We start from the raw sequence: 22,974 nt of genomic DNA, 5'->3' as shown, positions 1-22,974 counted from the left end.
TTCACACTCCTATCTACACTCACGAGTCACGATACTGGGGGTGGTCTGGTATTATCGCCCAATTCCACCTTCCGCCTAGCCATGTAACAATACAGTTCTATCCCAGAGTTGCGTACCACGAGCTAGGCCTTCTGCACCCAGCTTCGAACAAACATCCAGCGCTCGAGTTGGTGCGGCCGAGTGCGACCGCATGATGTCCCGATTAGGACTACATCGCCGAAGACAGTGGTACGGTGACGCTGCACAGCTGCTGTTGCCATTCGTTCGACAACTCGCGCATATCTGGCGACATCTCGCAACATCTCGCAACATCTCACACTGTGGCACTGTGGCACCATAGTACCACTCAACTACCCCACGAATCCGTCAACCTGCAAACCATTTCTTCCGCCCCGTTTCCGACTGACAGTCAGTCGACACTTCCTTCGCGCTCTCACTCTCGAGTCTCAGGATTGTTTCCGCCGCCGCCACCGTCATGATTCAGAGCTCGCAGACTGTTCCTACTCGCCGAGAAACGTGCCTCGCCTGTCGCGCTGAGTGTCTCACCCTCCCGTGCGTGGATAAGCACATGCGGTATTCCGACAGCGACTAAGCTGAGCCACTCCTACGTCGAGCAAGGGCGGATATCAAGCCGGGCGGCCAGGAGAATACTGATCGGCGAGTATCAGGACTCTCTCAAGGGTACCTAGCGGCCTGTTCACGACGTCGTCGTGGGAACTTTGGTGCGCAAGGCCGCAGGCGGATGGAAACTTGGTAAGTCTTCGGCCGTGCGCGTGGCTTACCTATAGGCAGGGTACTTTACAGAAGAGCGTTGCGTGTTGAGTAGAAACCTCACGGATGAATACGTGCAGACAGAAGCCCTCAGCGTACCTTCCACTAACCCGCGTCATCCTTCGATCAATGCGATCGTCAAGCCTAGCCCTCCCAGCCCTGATTCCGCACGAGACGGATACGAGACGACCGCCACAATGTTGACCGGGAGAGACACATACCGTGACATGCTAATTCATCGGTGGGGATTTAGTTGCGCGCTGGGGGCCACCGTTGGGGTGTCATCGTGGTGCGCGGATACCACATGGGTTGTCACTCGCGCTTGCGGCATCTGATAGGAATTCGCGATCTCGCGCCCGCCATGAGCAGCCGAAGAGAAGGCAAAACTGACAAAGGAGCGTTGGAGTCCTGCACCAGCTGCCTGGAAATATCATCTAAGTCCCTCGGATCGTTGCACGCCAACACCGATTGAAGAGCACGGAAGTCGATGGCTTAAGAAACCGGCCCGGATGAAGGGGCCCGAAATTCAGCAATGGAAAGAGGAAGGTCAATGGCGAGTATGTCCTCCTTCATCTCCAACCCTGCCGAGTATCTGGCCGGCAGGTTAATTTACAAGCACTTTGGGTACCGGCGGTCTCCGTCTGTGGACATGAGGAAAGCACCCAAGCACGAATGGCGTGAGAAGGAAGGATGGTGTTTGAAGGAACAACAAGAGAAGGATACGGTACGAAAGGGACTTCTACTGCAAGTGCCGCTACATTATCGGATTCCCGATCGCCGCCGGTCTTGCCCGGCCATGATTTTGTACTTCAGCCATCGCCCCCGCACGTCCGAGACGCTGATCTGATCTGATGTGATGTGCTTTACCTTCTCTCCGACTGCAGACGCCTCCTACCTATCCTCACCGTCGGGCTGCGGCAAACTAAACTACGTCAGTTGCGACACCGTTAAATCCCGATCGCAGCATCCTACGGTATCCGACCGACAGTGATGGACGCCATTCGCCGGGCAGATCACTGGCCACCGATCGAACTCGACTGTGAGGAGAAGCGCAGACGTAACGAAGGCGACGAAGACGATGAAACTTCTCGATAAGGCCATCGAATTCACGCAGCGGCGGAAAACCGGCTACAGAGTAGTACAGTGGACACTCTCCATCCATCCTCACGACTCACTCGTATCGCCCACCCACCACCGACGCATCACCATGTAACTAACTATTGATGCAAGCAACCGAGAATCGAGATCGTCGTGATCGTCGGAACCGATGTTCGTCCCGTAGGTATGTGTCAAGGCCCACCACACGCGATCGGGAACTGCCGCTGGATCGATCCTTCGGGACTCGCGAGGGCGCCAATTTCCTGCGCATGAATCGGCGTTAGTTGCATAGGGGGTTGGTGGTCACCACCACGAGCGGCACGGATGCTAGGTACGGTAGTGTCAAGCGACAGCCCCAGTGCCCCACGGCTACATATCAACAGACAGCGTCAACATTCCATCAGTCAGTCAGCATCAGCGGCGGCACGGCTGCGGAATCTACTCTGGGTACCGTATTCCCTGATCACGGGTGACGGAGAGTCGGAGACGCCTCACGCCACAACTCCCGACTCACGACTCACGACTCACGAGACTAGAATCCGGCGGGTGCGGACGCGGGGCGACGCAGCCTTGTCTGAGGTAGGTATCGGCAGGCCACAGCTGGGACAGGAGGGTACGGGAGACTTTGCGCTGTGTTTTCACGCACTCTGAGACAAGTACCGGTATGCTTACTCTTACTACCAAATCGAACCGAACCACTCCTCGACCTTCGCCGATACCCACCCCTGCAGCTATGTACTCGAGTACATAGCGAGCCGCATTCGTGGTGCCATAGGTAGGCAACTGCGTACTCGCGTGCCTTCACGTATCGTATCGTATGTACCCCAGATTAGTTCCTGCGTACTGACACCTGGTGGTCTACTACACCTACCATGATAGCACGAGGAGTCGGGATTCGGAAAGAAGTCCTTTCCTCCTCTTTGCAAGCAGCCTCATCTCCAATGACGCAATAGATCATACCAGCACTCGGGCGCGCATTAGGCGCAGGTTCGTCAGCTACCTCTAAAGTATGTAGCTTTGCGGGGTATCGCGTCCATCCACACATACGGTGCATACACATCACCACCATCCAGTCATCCAGTCATCCAGTCATCCAGTCATCCAGTCATCCAGTCATCAACCCCGCAACATCACAAAAACCCAAACATCCTGCACGCAAGCCCGGCCGAGTCCCGACCAACCATTCATCCACGCACGCCTTCCGCGCGTTTGCAAGTTGCAACGAACCCAACGATGTCAATGTCGACGTCGCCGGAGAAAAGAAAGAGAACGAGAAAGAGAAAAAAAAAGGTTAACGAGATTGCGAGGAAGGAATGATGCAAGCAAGCATGGATGGATCATGGAGGGATCAGGGATGGTGGATGGATGGATGGTGGATGGATGGATGGTGGATGGATGGATGGTGGATGGATGGATGGTGGATGGATGGATGCCATCTCGTTCATAAATGTCGCAGAAAGAAAAAGTACACATACGGTACGGTATATCCCTCCTTCCAGGCAGACAGAAAATCTTGGTTTCGCAAAAGCAAAGCGTAGAGAGAGACAGAGTTCGAGAGAGTTCGAGAGAGAGAACGGAAAAAGGAAGTGCAGATTGTGGGGTGCATGATAGCTCGGAGGGCCAAGCACACCAAGCACACCAAGCACACCAAGCACACCACCACCACTCGCCACGCCCAGCCGGCCGGCCACACTGGACTCGACTCGACTGCGCTGGTTTGGCAGGATGTGATTATCTACATATAGATATATCCATCAGCCGCCGTAGGCGGAGCCGCAGACAACGGAAACAAACGAAATAAATCCCTAGGTGGATGGAAGAAGCAGGTCCACGGTGCACAACCACCTTACAGAGGATGAGGGGTACATAGAAAAGCAAAACCCCCAACCGACCCCACGGGTATCTATCTATCCAGGCATGTGTGTAGGTAAGGAGATCTGCCCCAGACGTTCCCCGCGCCTCCACCCCGCCCCCGCCATCTCCTGGAACTCTACCGTACCTAAACTAGATACCCCACAATATGCAACGTGTGCGTTGCTTCCTTTTTGGGTTTTAACTTTTCGTCCTTGACTCTTGATTGAGGTCTTTTTGGAAGCAGAGATACTCACGGCGAAGATCTCTCCGCCGAGAGTAATTCACGGGCCGTGGAGCGTGGTCACTGGGCGGGTGTGTGATCCATGGCTGGCATGGCTGGCGTGTGCACTGTGGGGGTGAAGGGGGTGACGTGGGACCGGGACACACGGGGATGGCCGCGAGTGCAGTGGTCATCCATCCAGAAGGAAATTGTTTCCCATCCAAGCACTCTCGGTGTTGCTCCCGAAACGAAACATCTTGGCGCCACGGAGGAGGTATGTACTCTACATGGTGACTTGGTCGGCGACTTCAAACTTGGGATAGGTAGGTAAATCAAGAATCCAATAGGTGTCATACATGGGAGCAACACGTGAACGCGAGCACTTTATGTAGAGTACAGATGTATGTACATGGAGTACCAGTATACCCAGTACCCGCCAAGAGCGTTACAAGCGTCACGGCCCCACGACGCGACCTCACCCGCTCACCCGCTCGCTCGTTCGTTCCGCCGACCGCCGCCGGAGGAAAAACGAAAAATGAAAAACGAAAACGAAAACGGCAGCCCACGCAGGCCCGCTCCGCGCATCTCCCCGCCTTATCTCAGCTCACACGAAACCCAGAACCGTCGGACGAAACCAGACATCCGGATTCCGCAAACAAGATAAGATAAGATAAGAGTCGCGACCGCCCACCCGCACGCAGTTCCAGGAAGACGCGCTTCATCGGCGGCGGCGGTGCGGCATCGACACGCCGCCCGCGAGAGATGGCCGCTTGCGGAATGCCGGTTGCAACAAGATGAACCCAATCGCGGCAGGCAAAACCCAATCGTACCCAGTCGCACCCAGCCGCACCCAGTCGCGACATGCAGGCGGCCGTCTTCGTGGCCCTGGAGACTGAAGGCGACGGACATCGGGCAGCGTGCGCGCGATCAGTTGAAGACCGTGGGCGCACGGCGTCGCCTGTGGGGGTGCCTGGTGCGGTTGTCGACCGGAGACAGAGAGGCTGGAGGCTGGAGGCAGGACACTGGACGGATGTGCATGCGGACGGGCGAAAAATTGTCGGAGCACGAAAACGGTTGGATGGTGCGGATGCGGGTGGTGTCGGAGAGACGGCCGCACTACGCAGGCGGTGGCGACTGGACTTGGAGTTCCAGTGTCCACCGCTGACTCAGGTAAGTCGAAGCGGAGACAGCGCCCTGACGGGCGCGGTGGCCGATAAGCGGCTGCACGGAGGGGCTGATCCGGCTGGCCGCCCGTGAGTGAGTGTGCAGGGGTGGCGAGGCCTCGTTGGACCTCGTCCTTTCGAGCCTTTCGAGCCTTTCGAGCCTTTCGAGCCTTTCGAGCCTTTCGAGCCTTTCGACGCCGAGGTCGAGGCCACCCCCGCTGTCTAGGCCGTCCCCGCTGTCTAGGCCGCCCCCGCCGGCTGACCGCACACCGACGCTAATCCTAACCCAAGCCACCCACCCCACTGGGCCCGCACCCCCCGCCGGCCACCGTTCACGGACCGGTCGGGACTCTGGTCCTCGCTCGAATGGGGTTCTAACGATATACGGGTGACACAGACTCCGAAGCCTCGCCTTTAGAGTACCAGCGACGCCGCAGACAAACCTAACCAAAACAGCGGGCGACATCTGCGATATGTGAGTGCACGGCATCGTCCACCGCATCGTCAATTTTGAACTCCGGAGAGTTTCCGGTCACGCTGTCGTTGCCCGAGCCGGGAATGCATCTCGATAATCTCGACACGGAAGGAAGAGTGCTTAATCCGGAGTCCGGACGTTCATCGGCGGGCCGAAGTGGGCGGGTTATATGTTTCCGTATCGTAGAAGTTCCAGCAGCGACAATCGAAACCACCGCATGAGGCCAGACCACCGTGCTCCGCCTCCGCCTCCGTCCAAACCGCAAACTTCCGAACCTCAAACCTCAAACCTCAAACCTCAAACCTCAAACCTCAAACCTCAAAAATTAGTGCGGTCACGGTCGCAGTCGCGATCGCATACGTCCGCACACCGCACACCGCACACCGCACACCGCACACGACCAGAAGACCAGAAGACCACAAGAAACGCCCTCGTGACATGGACTAGTACTTGTGCCCACACCATGGCCGTGGCTAACCCGAATAGCCCGACCGCCAATTACGCTCGAGTAATGCCAATGCTCGCGCAAGCGCGTCCAGCCAATCACGAAAAAGCTATTGGGTAATTCATCCGCTAAGAGACGTGGCGTGGCGTGGACGCTCGGCAGTCACGGGAGGCTGGAGGTTGGAGGCTTGAACATCTTCCCTGCCTGGAAGAAGATGCAGCGACTCGTGATTTGATGCGGGGTTCTTTTTTCTTCTCCCCGGCCGTTGGTATGTAGAGACAGGAGAGCTGTGCATACATTTCTGTTGAGGATGAGGATGTGTTTCGACGCAGTTTTTCTTCCACTGTTTTTCAGTTTTTTGTTTTTCGTCGCGACTCACTCACTCACGTCCGTGAGGGACTGACCGGGCTTGCCGCAGGTTATCAACACGTCGGGGGCCCGGGGCTTCTCTGGGAAAGGAGGAGAGGGAAGGCTGGCGTGCATGGGACAGGAAGTCTGTGACGCCCGACCGCGCGACCGTGTGCCTCCCTTTCTCTCGCAGCCCTTTTTTTGTGTCTTTGTTTCTTTCCTTCTTTTTTCTTTTTCTTTTCATGCAAGACTTAACTAAGGCGGAGGCGGAGAAACAAGTGTGTGTGTGTCGGGGTGGCCGCGCGATTGGTGTGGTGTGGGACAGGGTTCCCCACGGTTCTCGCGCTGGGTGTGGGCCCACAAATATGTGCCGCTAGCCACAGAGAGCATGTCTGGAGGGGAACGGGGATTCCGTTGGTCCTTCGAGAAGAAAGTCTGCAAGGAATGAGGGGACTGCATCCTGGGTGCGTGCGAAAGGGTGCGAAGGGGTGCGAAGTGCTGGCGCTGGGTCAGACAAGGTCAGATCTTGCTCCCACACACCCACGCACACGAGCAGCGAGAGTGGTGGGTGACGCCGCCGACCGACCGACAGACCGTGGATCCCGAGAGATAAGCATGTGTGTGAGCAGCCTGCGGGAAAAGGGAAGATGGCAGGCGATCCGGTGCTCACCCCCCTCCCCCCCGCCCCCGCCCCCGCCCTCGCCCCTGGAACTGGAAGACGGCAGCGGTCATCACAGCCTGTCGGTCATGCCACGACAGAGTGACGATATCATCATCATCAGCAGCAGTAGCAGCACTAGAGTGGGATGTAGCATCATCGCACTGGGAGGCGAGCCAAGCCGGATGGATGACGAAGAAAAAACTCGCACCGGGATGAAAGAAGGGCGCACGCGTGAGCTGCAGGTCACAGCAGCAGGTACTTTGTTTCGCTGTCCGTTGCGCGTGCTGCGAAAGCCGCTGACCGTCCCTGTGTCCAGAGATTAGGCCCGTTTTACTCTGGCTCCATGCCATCCACCGTCATCCTCCTCCCCTCCCCGTCGAGATACCGTAGCGTCGTATGTATCGTGGGCTATCTGAAGCGTTGGATTTTAGTCGCAATATCTAGCGGCGGCGGAAGTGGCGGACAGATGGCCATGGGCGGGGATGAGGAAGTTACCCTCTGAAGAAGAGGCAGAACACGAAGACGAACCTGAAGGAAAGCACGGGTTCCCCTCACATGGCCAGGCCAGGCGGTCGCTACCAGCACTTTGTAGGTATAGACTTCTCCATCTGCCCACGAACTAACCAGTAGTTACAGCAGTTGGTGTTGGACCCTGTTTCTGTGCTGTGGTGGTGAGCGACGAGCGTCATGCCATGGGCCTGGCCTGACTGCTGCCACTTCTTTTTTTTTCTCCACAGAAGTTGGTGCCAACTTTGAAGTGGAACACTTGGGGTTGCTGGGTGGCTGATCGACAGACTTGACTTGCCTTTGACTCTCGCCTCCGCCAACCAAACTTCCTTGTGCATTTCAAACTCACCCATCCCCCCCCAACCCCCCCCCCCCCCCCCAACCCCACATTCACATTCACAACTCCATCGCAACGCAACCCTCACTCACGCGCTTCATCCATCTATCTTCCCCCGCAACCTCTGCCAGTCGGCTTGACCTGACCGACCGACCGATTGACCAGCTCTCATTCCGCACCGAGACAGCCAATTCGCCCGACGCCGCTCGCTCCCATCCTGCTATCTCCATACCGCACCCCGTTCTGCCACCGTAGAGTACCCCGTCCTGCACCCCGTCCCGCCGCCGCCCTCTTGCATGGGCACCGTCTCGTGGGTGATCTCTGCGAATTCCTTTTTTTTGCGGGATTCGTTCACGGAGCGTTTCTTCTTTTTCTGCCAGCTCTTGTTGTGGGGTGCGCGTTTCGCGGGGCCTGCATCTTTGTCGTCGTTGTCGACGCTCACGTCGCTCCCCTCCAGCCGCGATATATTACTGGCTGCCGCATTGGTGCCTGCTTTCTGGCCCTGCACTGCCATTATTCGGTATCTGTCTGCGCGACCGAGTTGCACCACCACCACCTCCACCACCACCACCTCGTCTCCTGTGCCTAGTCCTGCTGCTGCTGCTGCTGCTGCTGCTGCTGCTGCTGCTGCTGCTGCTGCTGCTGCTTCTGTTGCCTCTGCCTTATCTATCGACGGTTCCGACACACACCGCTACCACCACCACCACCACCAGCAACACCACCAGCAGCAACTCCAGCAACACCATCTGCGGCCGCACTCTACCACAACCACAACCACAACCACAACCACTACATCCACCACCACACCACCTCCACCCCCACCACAACCTCTACAGCTTTTCTACCCCCCCAGCCATAGCTACACAGGAAACAAGATATCCTGCATATCTGCACTGATCCAGCTATCTTATCTCTTCCTCTATCTCAACACTCCGGCTTCAGAGATAGTCCCATCCTGCTACTTAATCGACCGTCAGCCCATTTCCGGAAAGTCTGCATACGACTCGCATGCCCCTGCCACAGACAAGCTCTCGTCCTTCTACGTCCATTACAGCTGCCTGCATCGCATCACGCCGTTCGGTACTAGATACTCCGCCGACGCACACGAGCAGTCTCACAGCTACGGCGACATCAATAGCTACACCAACAGCAATAGCAACAATACCCTTCGTCCATTCGCATTGAACTGGCGGCTGCAATAGCACCAGAAATAGACACCTCATCAGAAACATCATCCCCAGCACAATCCCCCTTGTCGAGCGGCCCAGGAGAACTAAACCGCACCAAGTCAGGGAAGGTCTCAGGTACGTCGCTGCTGTGTGTGTCCGTGTATCTACGTCTCCGTCCCTCGCCGAGCCATCTACTCTGCCTATCTCTGCCTACCTTGTCCTCGTTGCACACCTACCCTATCTCAACAAATACCCCGGTCCGCCAGCTTACATAGCTGTCTCGCACCCCCAACACCTATCTCCCTACCTCTCCCGAGCTCAGCTGGCTTATGACTCCCTCCCTCCCGTTCCTTCACTTCCTCCCGTTTCATGCCTTCCTTCTCGCTACCTCTCTACAACACAAACCTCCCTACCAAGTCTTCGCAAACTGATAGGATCTCCAGAACAATATGGATACCAGAACTCCGCGACATTCGACATCATCAACATTAGCGACCATGGCCGACCGACCTGTCCCTTTCACGTCGCTATCGGATCCCACACCCTCCTCGGAACTCCGTAGACCATCCTCGTCAGCCTCGTCGAAATCGAGCATCGCGGACACGTACACGTCGATTTCCGAGCCCATGCATATTCCCTCGAAAGGCCGCAACAACCGTCGCGAGAACTACAAGCCGCGATATTCGACAGCTGTCGCAGCTCTGCTCGCCAGCACGGTGATCCCTTCGCCGAGGAAGTCGACGCGACGGAGTAAGGCGGATGCATACTCCATGCCACCGACACCGCCGACTCATGGCGTCTGCGTGGATCCTCTCGAAGGGGAGGACGATGAGAGCAGTCTACCCGAGTACATACCGAAGACGCCCCTCGAGCTGCTGCTCAGCCCTCCCGATGTCGACATCTACGAGTCGACCGCCATGTCCAGGTCGACCAGCGAAGGCGTGCTTTCGACTCGCTCGACCTCGACCGATTCCGTGCCATCGCTCGATACCGACAACGAATCCGAGACTTCGAGTACCTTCGGATCGCCGCCGTCGTCCCGTCGCCGCTCGAGCGGAGATTCCCGGACGCGCATCAAGACCAAGACACCGCGAACGTGCGTGGACCACCCCCTGTTGGAGAAGACGCCGGCACCCGTCGAGTTTCTCCCCGAAGATACCCTAAAACGAGGCGCGTTACGACTGAATCTCGTGTCCAACCTTACCGCGTCGCTACGCGTGCTCAAGTCGGCGGCACGGAGCTTCTCGATCCTGACTGCGTCCGCCGCCGCGATCCAGCAACCAGACTACCTCACGCGCAGCATCCTGTCGATCTCACCGCAGTACACGGACGAGAGACGACCAACCCTATTCGAGGATGAGGCCACGCCGGCATTGCGTCGCTATCTCAACCCATGGACGACCTCCTACGACGAATCCCCCTGCACCGGAGCTGTCCAGATGCAGACGTACAAGATCTCGGGTCGGTCAAAGTCGGGTCGAAGCGGAGTACGGAGCACGCCGAAGCCGGAAGAGGTAGCTGAACCCACGGTGCAACGCGGGGTCCGGGAGAATCCAGACTTCCTGCGAGTCATCGTCCTGGAAATGAACATGCGACGCGAAGGAAAGCTCAGCGACACGGCGCAAGGAAAAGCTAGGTACATGCTGCCGCCACGTCAATCATGCAAGTTGCGTGCGATCGGAGACCCTGGTCGGTGGGCATGCATCTACGCGTGAGAACCGCAGGTCCCGTGCTGGCCGCACCATCGACGCAACCGGTACAGATCTTGAAACTTTTGTCGACTCCGCATACACTGCGACTGAAATTTTCCGGTCGCATCCTTCCATCCATCCATCTTCATCGACCTTGTACATTACATTACGGACTCGTACCAGTTCCTTCTTCTTCTTCCCCTCCTCCGCTGCTACTACTACTATATACACCTCGTGTCGACAAGAACTATCGAATAGACCAATCGGCAAAGCAGCACCCATCCCTACCTTCGTCCCTCGCAGTCATATACTTTTATTTCGCTCCGCCGCGGGAAGCGTTCCGCTAGGGACGTGCGATGACGTTGTCGCAGGGGGGCCGGGGAAGGGGATGAAGGGGTGACTGTTTTTCTTTCTCTGATGCTCTTTACTTTGTGGTTTTTTTCTTCTTTGCATCTTCTTAATGTACTGCAACTTGGCGACTGGGGTTTGGTTTTTTTCTTCTTTTCTTTTGGGATCGACTCTTTTTTTTCTTTCGTTTTCTTTTATTTTTTTCCTTCTGTCTTCTTTCTTCGGATAAGCGCGCGTGCGTTGGGTAGCATAGCATCATTTGCATTGGGAGGTGTGTGGTCGGGTCGGGTCTGGGGTTTTATTACTTGGTTTGGTTTCATTTTGTTTTTGTTTCATAGGGACGGTCGGGCGCGAGGAATGGAGGAGGGGTGGTGGTTGATTGTGATATCCTACGGATGGAGAGTTGAGAGTTTACTGATACATGTACAGTACTCGCGGATGGATGGCACGGTGCTGGCTGGGTGTACTGGATTGGATGGGAACGAAGGGTGTATTGTATATCTAGGGTTTTCATGTGCACGGAAGGGGAAGGGGGGGAATCTTGTATATAATTTATGTATGCTATGTATACCTAGAGCCACCTACTATATGTACTATACTATGGTTAGAGCTCGAAAGAGCTTGCTTTCTTTGAAGGGTTTTTTTTTCTCTTTCCCTGCAGGGCGAGGGCGAGGGCAAGGGATGACTGGCTGACTGACTGACTTGTTCGATTGACTTGTTTTATTGACTTGTTTCTCACTGCAGTGCTGCGATTGAGTGTCTGTCGTGATTTAACGTGATTTAACGTGATTAGAGTGTCGTGATTGAGTGTGAAACCACGCAATTGTGGAATTGGGGGTTGTTTTGGTGATTAGTATGGTGATTAGTATGGAAATTGGGATTGAATCGAGATCGAGGGCAGTGGGAGTACGTAACAGCCGGTGGGTGCGCATTCCACTGGAGCACAGGAGCTGGCTGGGGGGGGATCAGGGGATGCGGAGTTTTGCCGGTGAAGCGGACACAGGTGGGAAAGTACCCGGAGATTGGATCGTACCCTGCTTGGGACTCTGGCGGGCGGGCGGGGGGTGCACGTGTAGTCTACTCTACGTGTAGGAAGTACTTCGGTTCGGGCCAGGGCGACCGGCGATCGCGATGGCGACATGGGATATCGAATATCGGACAGAGGGGGGTATCAGCGACCGGCCCGAAGGCGAAGGCGAAGGCGAATCCGATGTCACTCCCTCCCACTCCCGAGGCCCGAGTTTCGCTCGCTCGCTGCAGAAGATACATGACGAAGTATCATCCGACAGCATAACCACCTATGCCATACCTATGCCACGGATCATCCGACGAATCCGACGAATCCCCCTCCTTCCTACGTGGTCACGCCCACCAGTCGTCGCGCCCCACCTACCTGGCACCCACCCACCCACCCACTCGTTGCTGAGGCATGCACAGCAGCACCAGAGCTCAGGGGGGCACGCACGCATCTCCGCGGAGTGCCGGTATCGATGCGGGAATGCGCGGGGGTCTTGGTCTTGGTGTTGGGGTTGGGCGCGGTATGCACCTCTGCCCAGTGCCCATGGGCATTGGGGTGCGCTGTCGCTGTCGTTTCGGGCTGCGATGCGCTGGAGTCGGTGCGACGGGAAGGGAGCGCTCGGAAGCGGTGAGAATCGGTGCGAAGGGAGCACTCGGGCGCGGCGCACGTGCAGTATAGTATGGTGGGGCGGGGCGCTGGAGGCGGAGGTCAACGGCTGGACACGGGATCGTCTGTCGGTCGGTCTGTGTCGATGGGTTGGGCCTTTGAGGCGGTTGGGTGGATGCCTGCGTGCGGAGAACTTTACCGAGCCGGCCGGAATGGGACGCTGGATGCCGTATGCGGGCCCCTGGGCTTGCAGGTTAGCGGGGGTCGCATCGTCACGGCTCGGATGGGAATATGTGAATATGTGATGGAGGTGTACTGGGGTGGTGGTGGGGTACGACCGGCGGGGTCAGGTACGTTACTGGCAGTATACGGTACTCGGGATAAGTAGAGGGGGCCCTATCGGACGACAAAGGTGACGGGGAGGTGGAAAGGCGAGTGATACACTGTGTCTGCCACTAGAGATTCTCGCAACGGACGGCTGGGATGGGCGAGATGGCTGCCCATTTCCGAAGGAGCCTCGGTTTTCTGCGAAGCTTCTGACCATCGATACAGTGCCTTACACCGATGTAGGTTCTTACGCGCGGGCGAAAAGGCTGGTCTGTCGGGATTCCTGACGTTTCCGTGTAGTACGTCCTATATCTGCGTATCTTAGATGGCTCTGGGTTGCGGCAGGTGTACGAGCCTACTACTTCAGAACGATACCATCAGCGGTTGCACCAAGAACCTCACCTGCTCGCATGTGAAAGCGGGTGATGCGCTGTGATCGCGTCACATGGAGATGGGGAGGAAAGTGCTCACCGCAAACGAGTCGCTTCACTGAAAAACCAAACAAACGGAAAGAACTGAAGATGGATTGAGGAAGGGTACGAAGGTATAGAGAGGACGTAAGTTCTGCGTAAATATCGACGTGCCTGTTCTCAAGATTAGATGAGATTAGAAAAGCAACTTCGACAAGCAGCACGATCGAGCTGAGAACCGGAATTGTTAGATCAACTCGTCAGGTCCTACCAATATTCTCGTGCTACCATCAAACGTAAAGACGTTCTCCCCTCCCTGCCGTAACCAGCTGTGCGGACGTGGTGCTGTTTGTTGTGCTCACAGTTTCATCATTCCCCGCCATCATCCATGCCCCCAGTCTTACCTATCCTCTACCCACGTGTGTCAATAAAAGGGGTGCAAGCTCCAAGTTGGGGAACGGAGGGGAAAGAGCGAGGCAGCAACACGGAGGTAACGTGTAAGGCACACCAATCTGAAAGTCCAATATACCTACTCAAGCACGAGAGGAGCAGGAAACACGGGAAGCGTTTGTGAGGTACTTTTGAGCACAACTCGAGAGCAGTCAAAGATCGAAGGTAGACCCTCAATTGTCGGCAACAATAGAGGGAGGCAATGGTAGGGGCCTGCCGGTAGGTAACATGCAGGCTGTGATGGAGCAGTGAAGGAGAGAGTTTGGAAATTGAGGAGGACGGGTGTACCAAGCCTGCTGCATATCGCCTACTCGGAACTCAGTCGCTTGGCCATGAACCCCAACGGAGATCATCGGGATAAAAGCAAACCAATTTATAATACATACCGACAACGACAGGCGGAACTAGGTATGTCATTCGCTGACTCGATACCGCATTCAATCAACATCCTGAATGTCGGCGGCCTTATTTCGGTTCTCTGTAGTTAAACTTGCAGCATTTCCGCTACTTATTCTTCCATGGTTGGGGACATCTAGTGCCGGAGTAAGTGGACATTCGGATCACGGGAATCAAAATCTAAATGCGGTATTACAATGGCATTTATTAAATCTATTTAATCTTTTTTTTTTCCAGGCGTCTGCAGCCAACTGGCCCCGCCGGGAACGAAAATCACAATATCGGGGCCAGTTATTGCCCATTTTCTTCAATAAAACACCCCCTGGACTGCACTGTTGCGCTCGTTGCATCAGTTGGATTGTTCCACCGGTCTGTCGCCGTTGACCAGGCGTCCACAGCCAACTCCAGAGCTCCATGGCCCCGCCGGGACGGGAAATTCCAATATCTCCGCCAGTTCTTGCCCGTTTTCTTCGATAAAACACTCATCTGGATCGCACGAGCACGCTCATTCCATCGGTTCCATTCTTCCACAGGTCTGTCACCATTAACCGCGCTTCCGCAGCCCACTCCACAGCTCCGGAGCTTCAGCGCTCCACAGCCCACCGGGACCGAAAATTACAATTTCTCGGCCAGTTCTTGTCAATTTTCCAAGGTGCAGATATAAAAAGCTCATCAACAGGTTAGCGATAATCTGGAATAGTAGCAAATTTGTAGGCAATTGTTTTCCATTTATGTACACAATGTTCTTTGTCACAACAATTAGCCACCATATTGTGCTGCCAAGACGTCCCGATCGGGTAATCGGGCGTGCCACGACTACCTAATCGGAAACTCAGCCGTGCTAAAGCAGGGCTGTGGCAGCCTTGCCATGGACATTCCCGGGGCCTCCCCACACTAAATCATTTTTCGTCTATTTATTTTGGATTTTGGTTGCCACTCTACCACGTTTTAAAAAAAAATCGGGGTCTTTAAAAATAATCTCCTTCCTCTTCTCTATCGCTGTAAAGTACCCTTTTTTTTAATTGGGTTGTTGTGAACTAACCGAACGTCAAAAGTGGGGATGCTTTCACTCCGGAACTAGATGTCCCCAACCATATTGCGCTGCTATCAATTGTCACGTGCTATCATCAGGAGCGATATCTTATCGCATCTCACGGGAAGATGGAGGCATCTTATCTCATCCAACACGGATAAGGCGTCATCTTATCGCATCTCATCTCCCTACGAGATCAACGTCACGTGAACGGCTCGGTGCGCACGTGCAACGTAATCTGCCCTGTAGTACTGGTAGGCGTACCTAGAGGAACGTACAGAAAGAGATGCAATGTAAACCTGGCTCGCGCCCTTCTCTGGCAGAAGGGAGTATGACGATCCAGGTAAAGCTGCCAAATAGGTACCTAGTACCTACTCTACTCCATTGTTTGCCCGACTCCTCGTAACACGACCACATACTCAGATCTCTATATCCCTGCTATGGTATCCAGAGAGCCTTCGGCAACAACTTCCAAGGCGATCCCTGGCGGTACATGTGTGAGAGCACCACTGATGAGAACAACTTCCAAGGCGATCCCCGGCGGTACATGTGTGAGAGCACTACTGATGAGAACATCACCAATGGGAACCCCACCAATGAGAGCACTACCATCAGAAAGCTGGCGAGTAGGTCTGAGAGCTGAGTAATGGCCCGCACGTTAAACGAAATAGCCGTAGGTGAGATTTCGGTAAGACTTCACTGATTCCGAGTGATATATTGTGTCATTCGGTGCCCTTGCTGCCACCGCTACGCCTCTCTCCATGGGTTGGCACTTACTGTCGGCTGTCATGAATGCAAGTATCTCTCGTATCATGGTCGGATGTTAGGGTTAATAGCTGTGTCTTTTGCTTGCTTCGGATTCGGGATCGTGGCGACGAGTCGAAAAGAAATGACCAGCAGTGACCATGTTCACATGAAGCAAATTTCCCAAGTGGTGGTGAGGGCACTCGAAATAAAATGTTTGGCTGTTGGGGTTGATAGCTTGCGTTTTGTGCTTGCTTCGTTCGGAGTCGGGTTCATGATTTAGAAATCAAGGGAAGTCACAAGCGGTGATCATGGCTCAGTTGGAGTGAAATTCCCAAGTGGTGAGGGTACCGGCACCCGGTACTCAAGGTCCACACCGTTACAAGGGTAGCAACCTTGGGGAGAACGCTCTTTTGCTGCGGTTCAAACCCAGGTTCCGGAATTTCTTTTTTTTTCCGGGTTCTGACGAGGATGATCCAGTTTACAAATGTAATGACGAGGTTGATCCAGTTTTTTTTGTCTGTCTAGTTAAGCGCTCAGCTGCCACGCTGTGCCGGCTTCAGAACAGAATAGTTCCATACCAATCACCCAACCGTTTAACCTCTTTATCCCACCGTGACAGCTATCCAAGCTGTCAAGAAGATTTCGATAGCTTTCATGCCTGATTATAGTACATGTCACGGCATAGCTGGATTGCAGCATACAATGCTGCAATGCCACCGGTCTCAATCGAAAACATGCATGCTGAAAGACAGAAGATTGTGGAAACTAAAAACCGCGGGTCTAAATACGAGCAGGAGGAGGAGGAGGAGGTGGTGGTGGTCGTGGTGGTCGTGGCAGAATGTGAACCACCACTCACCTGTGTTGCTAAAGGGCAACCCCCAAAGAAGCGGATGACCAAGGGTGAAATAAGAAGGAAGTACCAGCAGGCGCATTAGGGAGTACTGCCAGATATCCCACATCGTGCCCCACCGCAGACCCGCTGTTCAAAATGCAAAGGCATAGGCCATTGTGCCTCTACGTGCAGAAAGGCGCATACATAGGCACCGTTACTCTCCGCAGAAGTCTTGCGTTGTATGGTCTAGTAGGTACTAATGCTGCATGCCAGAATCAATTGATGATGTTCTCTCTCTGTGGTATTCTTTTCTGACACTGGCGCGCTGGCGCTGTGGCGCAGCACGGCAGTCGAGCGCTTATTGTGGATTACCCTCGGCATTAAATTTGTAAACTGGATCATCCTCGTCTAAACTAAAAAAAAACAACTGGATTGCCCTCGTCTAAAAAAAGAAGACTGGATTACCCTCGTCATTAAATTTGTAAACTGGATTATCCTCGTCAAAACTCGGTTTTTTTTTAAACATCGTTCGTGAGTGTGTCGAGTGACGGTAGCGTACCCGTGCTCGTAAAGGTAGTTGGAACGCTCGTACTAGGAAACAACAACACAGAAGATACTCTTGTTGCAAGAGAGTTAAGTATACCCATTGGTAGCCTTATGAAACCTACGTTCCGCTGGCGTTATCGCATGTACTGCGGCATCGGGTGAACTAAGTGATATCTCGTGATGCGGATTTACCGTCCATACCTGCCGAGAGGATCAGGCACGACTTGATTACTGTTTTATTGTATATCTCTGGGTTCTGCACATCCGACAACATGCTTGAGCCTAGCCCCAAGCCCACGTATTGCATGCACTTTCGACCTTTCAAGGGATCTGTGTCGCCTAGATGTTTCCTGCAGTTACGAGCAATTGCATGCTAAATCACTCGGCAGGCTACCGAAAACAGGCGCGTGATCGGCGGCTGGAGCTTTTTATTAGCTGGAATGACAAGGGCGCCGAGTGGCGGAATGTGAAACGTCGATGTATTACAGCGCAGCTTCCATTGGGTGTCGAAACTGACCTATCGAAATACGGCACAGTAGAGGCAGCACAGATCCGCTTCCCCGGTTTTTGACCATGATACTCAGTTTTACACAAGCGGAAATATCGCTCCTGCTACTAGTTCGGCAATCTCTATCTACAGCAATGTTCACGGGTCTCATAATGCAGTGTGATACGAACGAAATCAAACCTTTATTTTTAGGAGCCTAGCAGAAAGAAACCAATATCCGAACCCTCCTGCAAAGCCTATATGTACTCGTATGTACACGTCTTGGTTTCATCAGTTTTTGATGATGACGACCTTGACGTAGTCGTTCCTGAACACCTGGCCCCCCACGTAGCTCTCGCCGCCGAACCTCTCGGTGCACGAGGAGATCAGGAGCTGCGCAGCCCAGACAACCCAGTGGCACTTCATTCCGTGCAAGTACTTGCCACAGGTAGCAATCCTCGCTGTCTTGTGAACGGCATGGTTCGTGCAAGAGCCGTCGTAAGGCTTGGTCTGAGGACAGTTCTTGTTGATTTCCCACTTCTTCATGCTGTTGGCGGCGACCTGAACATGCTTGCTCAATGGACTACCGGAGGACGTCTCGCAGAGGAAGTTGATATCACTGAAGAACTTCTTCATTTCGTCGACCTCGGAGGAGCTAAGCTCTTGGCCGCGCGCGTTGTTGTATTCCATGACCCTAGAGATATCCTCGCTCGTGACTCGACGCGCAATAGGTTCTGCGGCAGAGGTAGCCACAGGCTCGTTCTTGCGGATGATCGTGCGAGTTGCGAAATCATCGCGGTCGGTATTAAAGGCGGTCGACCGAGTAATAACCGAGTTGGTCGGGCGCTCAACCTGGCGGGTTGTCGAGCGCTCATACTCGCGGGTGGTCAGGAGCTCGTACTCGTGGGTAGTGGTACGAGAGCTGACCACATCGCGATCGGTGCTGGTGGCCTCAGAGCGCGATTTAGTTGACCTAGTGGACAGCTCGTTCTTGCGGATGATCGTGCGAGTTGCGACATCATCATGGCCGGTATTAAAGGCGGTCGACCGAGTAATAACCGATTTGGTCGGGCGCTCAACCTGGCGGGAGATTGACCGAGTGATAACCGATTCGGTCGGGCGCTCAACCTGGCGAGTAGTCGGGAGCTCGCACTCCCGGGTAGTGGTACGGGAGTTGACCACCTCGCGATCGGTGCTGATGACCTCAGAGCGTGACTTGATGGACCTAGTGAACAGCTCGTCCTTGTGGGTGGTGAGACCTCGATCGGTTCTCGCGACGACAGAGCGCATCGAGGGCTTGTCATCGTGGTTGTGGTGGTGGTACGTGTGCGTCGGAACGATCCATTCCTTCGTGGTAGAGCGAGTTTCGAAGACTGGTGCGCGAGTCGTCGTCTGGTCAGCGCGTGAGACCGTCGATGAGACCGTGATATCACAATCGGTACGGCTGGAAGGAGCAGTCGCCTGTACCTCGCGGGTCGAAGGAAGGGTCGTGTGCTCTTCACGGGCGATTCTAGTCACCGTCGGTCTCTTGCGGGTGATAGTGGTCGTGATATCTCTATCACACATAAAGGTGGTAGGGCGACCACTGCGAAAGAGAGTTAGAATATCTAAACCGCGGGTATGCGTGAAGGTGGGGAAAGCATACACATCGGTGCTCCGGACGGTCACACGCGAAACGGAAGGGTGGTTCAATGAACAACCCTCATGAATGTGTGAGCAGGCCACGTTGCCGTCGGTGATGGTACGATCGGCGGAGACGGATGTGGTCAACCACAAGAGGGCGAGCGACGCACGGAGGAGGTGCATTATTGTCGATTTTGATCTTGGATTATGGAGGTCGGTAGAGAAGCTGGATAAAGGATGTTCGAGAAGGATGATGTGTAGCTTCGAAAGGAAGAAAAATGCTAACGGTTTTATGAAGGGTTGGAGTGGGATAACCGAGTGCGAGGCGAAGGATGTACCCTAGTTATAGGGTAGGGTGAGCCCTATCTGAGGGGTTTTGAATGGCACTCCGTTGAGCCGCGTGATTTCTATTTCACTTCGAAATTGAAAGCTGAAACTCAACTGTCTCGCACAAAACACCCACGTTCCGCTGGTGCAGCAGCTACTCCTGCCAGAGTACAACCAAACCTTCGAGAAAGTAAATCGCACTCCTCCCTCACCCCCCGAAACAGCTTCATTCCCGAGTTTGAGTGCAACACTCATTTCACCGATCCGGCAGGTATACGCTGATCTTGACCGGGCCATAACCACAGACTCGACACCGCCCGAAACTCAAACCAAAAACGCCTTCGCACCAACAGGTTCTCGGTACAATGGCTCCTCCGGTAGAACCCGAGCCAGTGATGCGAACGCGGGCTTCCATCCTCCACTTTCGGTTCCTTCGGATGATGTGGCGCTTGAAGCATCTCCTAACCAACAGGATCATTCCGCAGGGCGTCGGTAACACCAGCATGAACGCCAATGAAGCCGACCCCGAGATGGAAATGCCACCTGTCTATGTCTGCCCCATGGCCCCTAACCATCCTGTCGAGATCATGCGTACGACCAGTTTTCTTCATGGTAGGGCGTCCGTGCTCCAGAAGATCGAAAATGTCACTAACAGAAGCCCAGTCATCAGCCAACCCCGCATGAGCCCATTGTGTGTCACTCATGGCTGCTTGTGCATTCGCCTCGTCAATCTTGAGCCACGGGTGTACTCCGTTTGGCACGGTGGACCTTTCCGAAGTGCACCAGACTCTTCGTATGCGGTCGAAGAGATGACGATCGCAGCTGACGAGCTGGATGAACGCGAAGAAAACAGGGCCCGTGCGTTCATGACCACCATGGCCCGATCTGGTCGGGATGAGGCCATGCCTCCCCGCACTCTTCAAACGCTTTCGCAAGTTATGAACCGTCCCTCAAGGGTATCTGATGAGTACCTTGTGAGAGTGGTCAGGGGACCTCTGCGTTTTGGGCCTGACGCCGACTACTAATCCTGACGGAGGACAAAGGCATATGTCGCTCATTGTCGGTGAGTTCCATTTCCACTCCGGCTTCATAGCATGTAACTTGGTTTCGCTAATATTATTCCCATCGATTGTCAGTGTACGTTTGGAAATCTCCAAGAAATGGTTCGGAAAATGGCAAAACTGGGGGGTACAATTGGCGACGTTTCATTGCTGCGATGTTACTTTAGTTTACTCTCAGGATTTTGTCAGAAACCATGGAAATAGTAGGAGTGAAGTCGCCGCGACTTTGTACAGTGATTGGCAGACCCCCGACGTTTTTCTGAGGTGTCTATCTGTATTGTAGTGATATCTGTAGCTATGTAGTTCTGCACATGGCTCAATGGGCATCCAGGAAGATATAGGGGACCATATGGGTTTGAGCCAGTGTTCTACATAGGCCAATCCCGACCAATTTTGAGCATGGTCGAGAATCGAGATAGGTCGGGATATATCCAGAACAAAAATCTTCAGGTCGGGACTGCAATTCCGTCACCTACCAACCACTCATTGTCGAACATCCTGCCGCAGGATGGGAAGTAGCCGCCATAAGCCTGGATAGTCGTCATCGATTTCATTTGGTGGTTCCGGGCCGCGTTCGACCCCATCAAACTTCACCTGATGTACTAGCCGACGGGCGTGGTGAGAGTGTCAGAGTGAATCAAGCCTGCGCAAACGACCCTCAACTCCCAGGTGCTATTGACGGTGAGGACTCGCGGAGGCTCTGCTACTCTTATAAATCGTTCGACGACAACCATCCATCCTTCCTTCCCACACCATCTCCCCCGTTCCTGCCACAATACCGACAGCAACAATCTCGACAACTTTCTTCGCTCTCCGCAACACTTTTTTTACGGATTACCCAAAAGATCCACGATGACCATCAGGTGCTACTATGCCCTGATCGGTGCAGCCTACACCGCAACAACCGAGGAGATAAAGGCAGCGATCGTGCTGGCCATTAAGGAGGTGAGGAGAGGCGCAATACGGTTTCAGGATGTAAGTCCGCGCAATTCATTCTTGATATCATAATCCACTACCATGATTACGTAGACTGATAGGTACTATAACTATGTAGCTCAGCGCGGCCGAGAACGTGCTGACCCGCCAGCGGTGTCGCGAAGAGTACGCCCGACGGCATACTCGTGCCGGATGTAAGTTTCTTTCCCTGGCGCATACCTACTTGCGTTGCTGGTAATTGTGTTAGGCCATGTGTGCATTAGTCAGCCAGTCAGATTGGAAGCCGAGTCGCCGCTCGTGAGAAAAGGCCGCCAGCCCAGCCTTTCCGAGCTGCCAGTAGAAGTCGCCCGCCGGTTTGGCATCTACTCGACGTGTCCACTCCGTTCTCTGCTCGCAAAGCGGCAGACGAAAGCTGGCACCTTTCCTCAGAAGCTTTGGCAAGCAGCAGATACGAAGCGGTACGCGGCGGCGAAGGAGAGACTGGTGTTGGTGGCGGAGGGCGGGGCCACGGTCGATACGATCTGCGGACGTATGGGGTGGACCGCTGGCGCGTGATGGCAGGCGGACGGGCCGAGCGCAGAGTCGGGAGCAGAGGTGAGTGAACCCCCTGATATTCCATGCCCACAGGTTACGTGGTGAGGTTTTTTACCTACGGGTTTTCCCCTAAAAAAAACATCGTTTTCCTGGCCGCTGCGCGAAGGGACGAGGTTTTTGCTGTTTGGGTTTTGCCTACGGGCCGAGTCAGCGTGGAGTACTCGTGTGAGGGAGGGAGGGAGGGTTATCTGGTCAGGACAGGATATATCCGGACCGACCATGCATAGGTCGGGATACGTCTGGCTAACAAAAAACAGATTAGGCGCCCGAGCCGCTCGGCCCACCGCCGGAGGCTAAGGGAAACTTCGCTGCTGATGGTTAACCTGATATCTGCCGACCATGGCAGACTTGGGTGGATAACGTCTGGTAGGTCTACTTAGTGTCGGTGAAGGAATCCTGTTAAATGGCCTCGAGCATCAACGCGGACGTGTGATCGGCGGGTGATCGACTCAATGGCCGACTCCATGACAAACTCGCTTGATATCACGAGGGGA

The 22,974-nt window shown here is 54.6% G+C and overlaps 3 protein-coding genes across 3 annotated transcripts; all 3 read left to right on the top strand.

Moving 5' to 3' along the window:
- Positions 1-9,674: 9,674 nt before the first annotated feature.
- Positions 9,675-10,763, top strand: BZA05DRAFT_427662 (uncharacterized protein; the record flags this gene model as incomplete). Its single annotated transcript, XM_051486072.1, has 1 exon — positions 9,675-10,763. One exon carries the CDS (start codon positions 9,675-9,677, stop codon positions 10,761-10,763), a length of 1,089 nt encoding a protein of 362 aa, XP_051334911.1.
- Positions 10,764-10,960: 197 nt separating this feature from the next.
- Positions 10,961-12,001, top strand: BZA05DRAFT_209484 (uncharacterized protein). Its single transcript, XM_051479598.1, has one exon. The coding sequence runs from the start codon at positions 11,157-11,159 to the stop codon at positions 11,778-11,780; it is 624 nt and encodes a 207-aa protein (XP_051334910.1). The 5' UTR covers positions 10,961-11,156; the 3' UTR covers positions 11,781-12,001.
- A 9,801-nt stretch (positions 12,002-21,802) lies between these two features.
- Positions 21,803-22,441, top strand: BZA05DRAFT_449368 (uncharacterized protein; the record flags this gene model as incomplete). The annotated part of the gene is made up of 3 exons (XM_051487351.1): positions 21,803-21,925; positions 22,005-22,080; positions 22,134-22,441. 3 exons carry the CDS (start codon positions 21,803-21,805, stop codon positions 22,439-22,441), a joined length of 507 nt encoding a protein of 168 aa, XP_051334909.1.
- Positions 22,442-22,974: the final 533 nt, after the last annotated feature.

This window comes from Tricharina praecox (genome assembly GCF_024521635.1).
Source record: "Tricharina praecox strain CBS 144465 chromosome Unknown BZA05scaffold_44, whole genome shotgun sequence".
Classification (NCBI taxonomy): domain Eukaryota; kingdom Fungi; phylum Ascomycota; class Pezizomycetes; order Pezizales; family Pyronemataceae; genus Tricharina; species Tricharina praecox.
The sequence above is the reverse complement of the archived record's forward strand: the minus strand, read 5'-3'. Positions and strand labels throughout refer to the sequence as shown.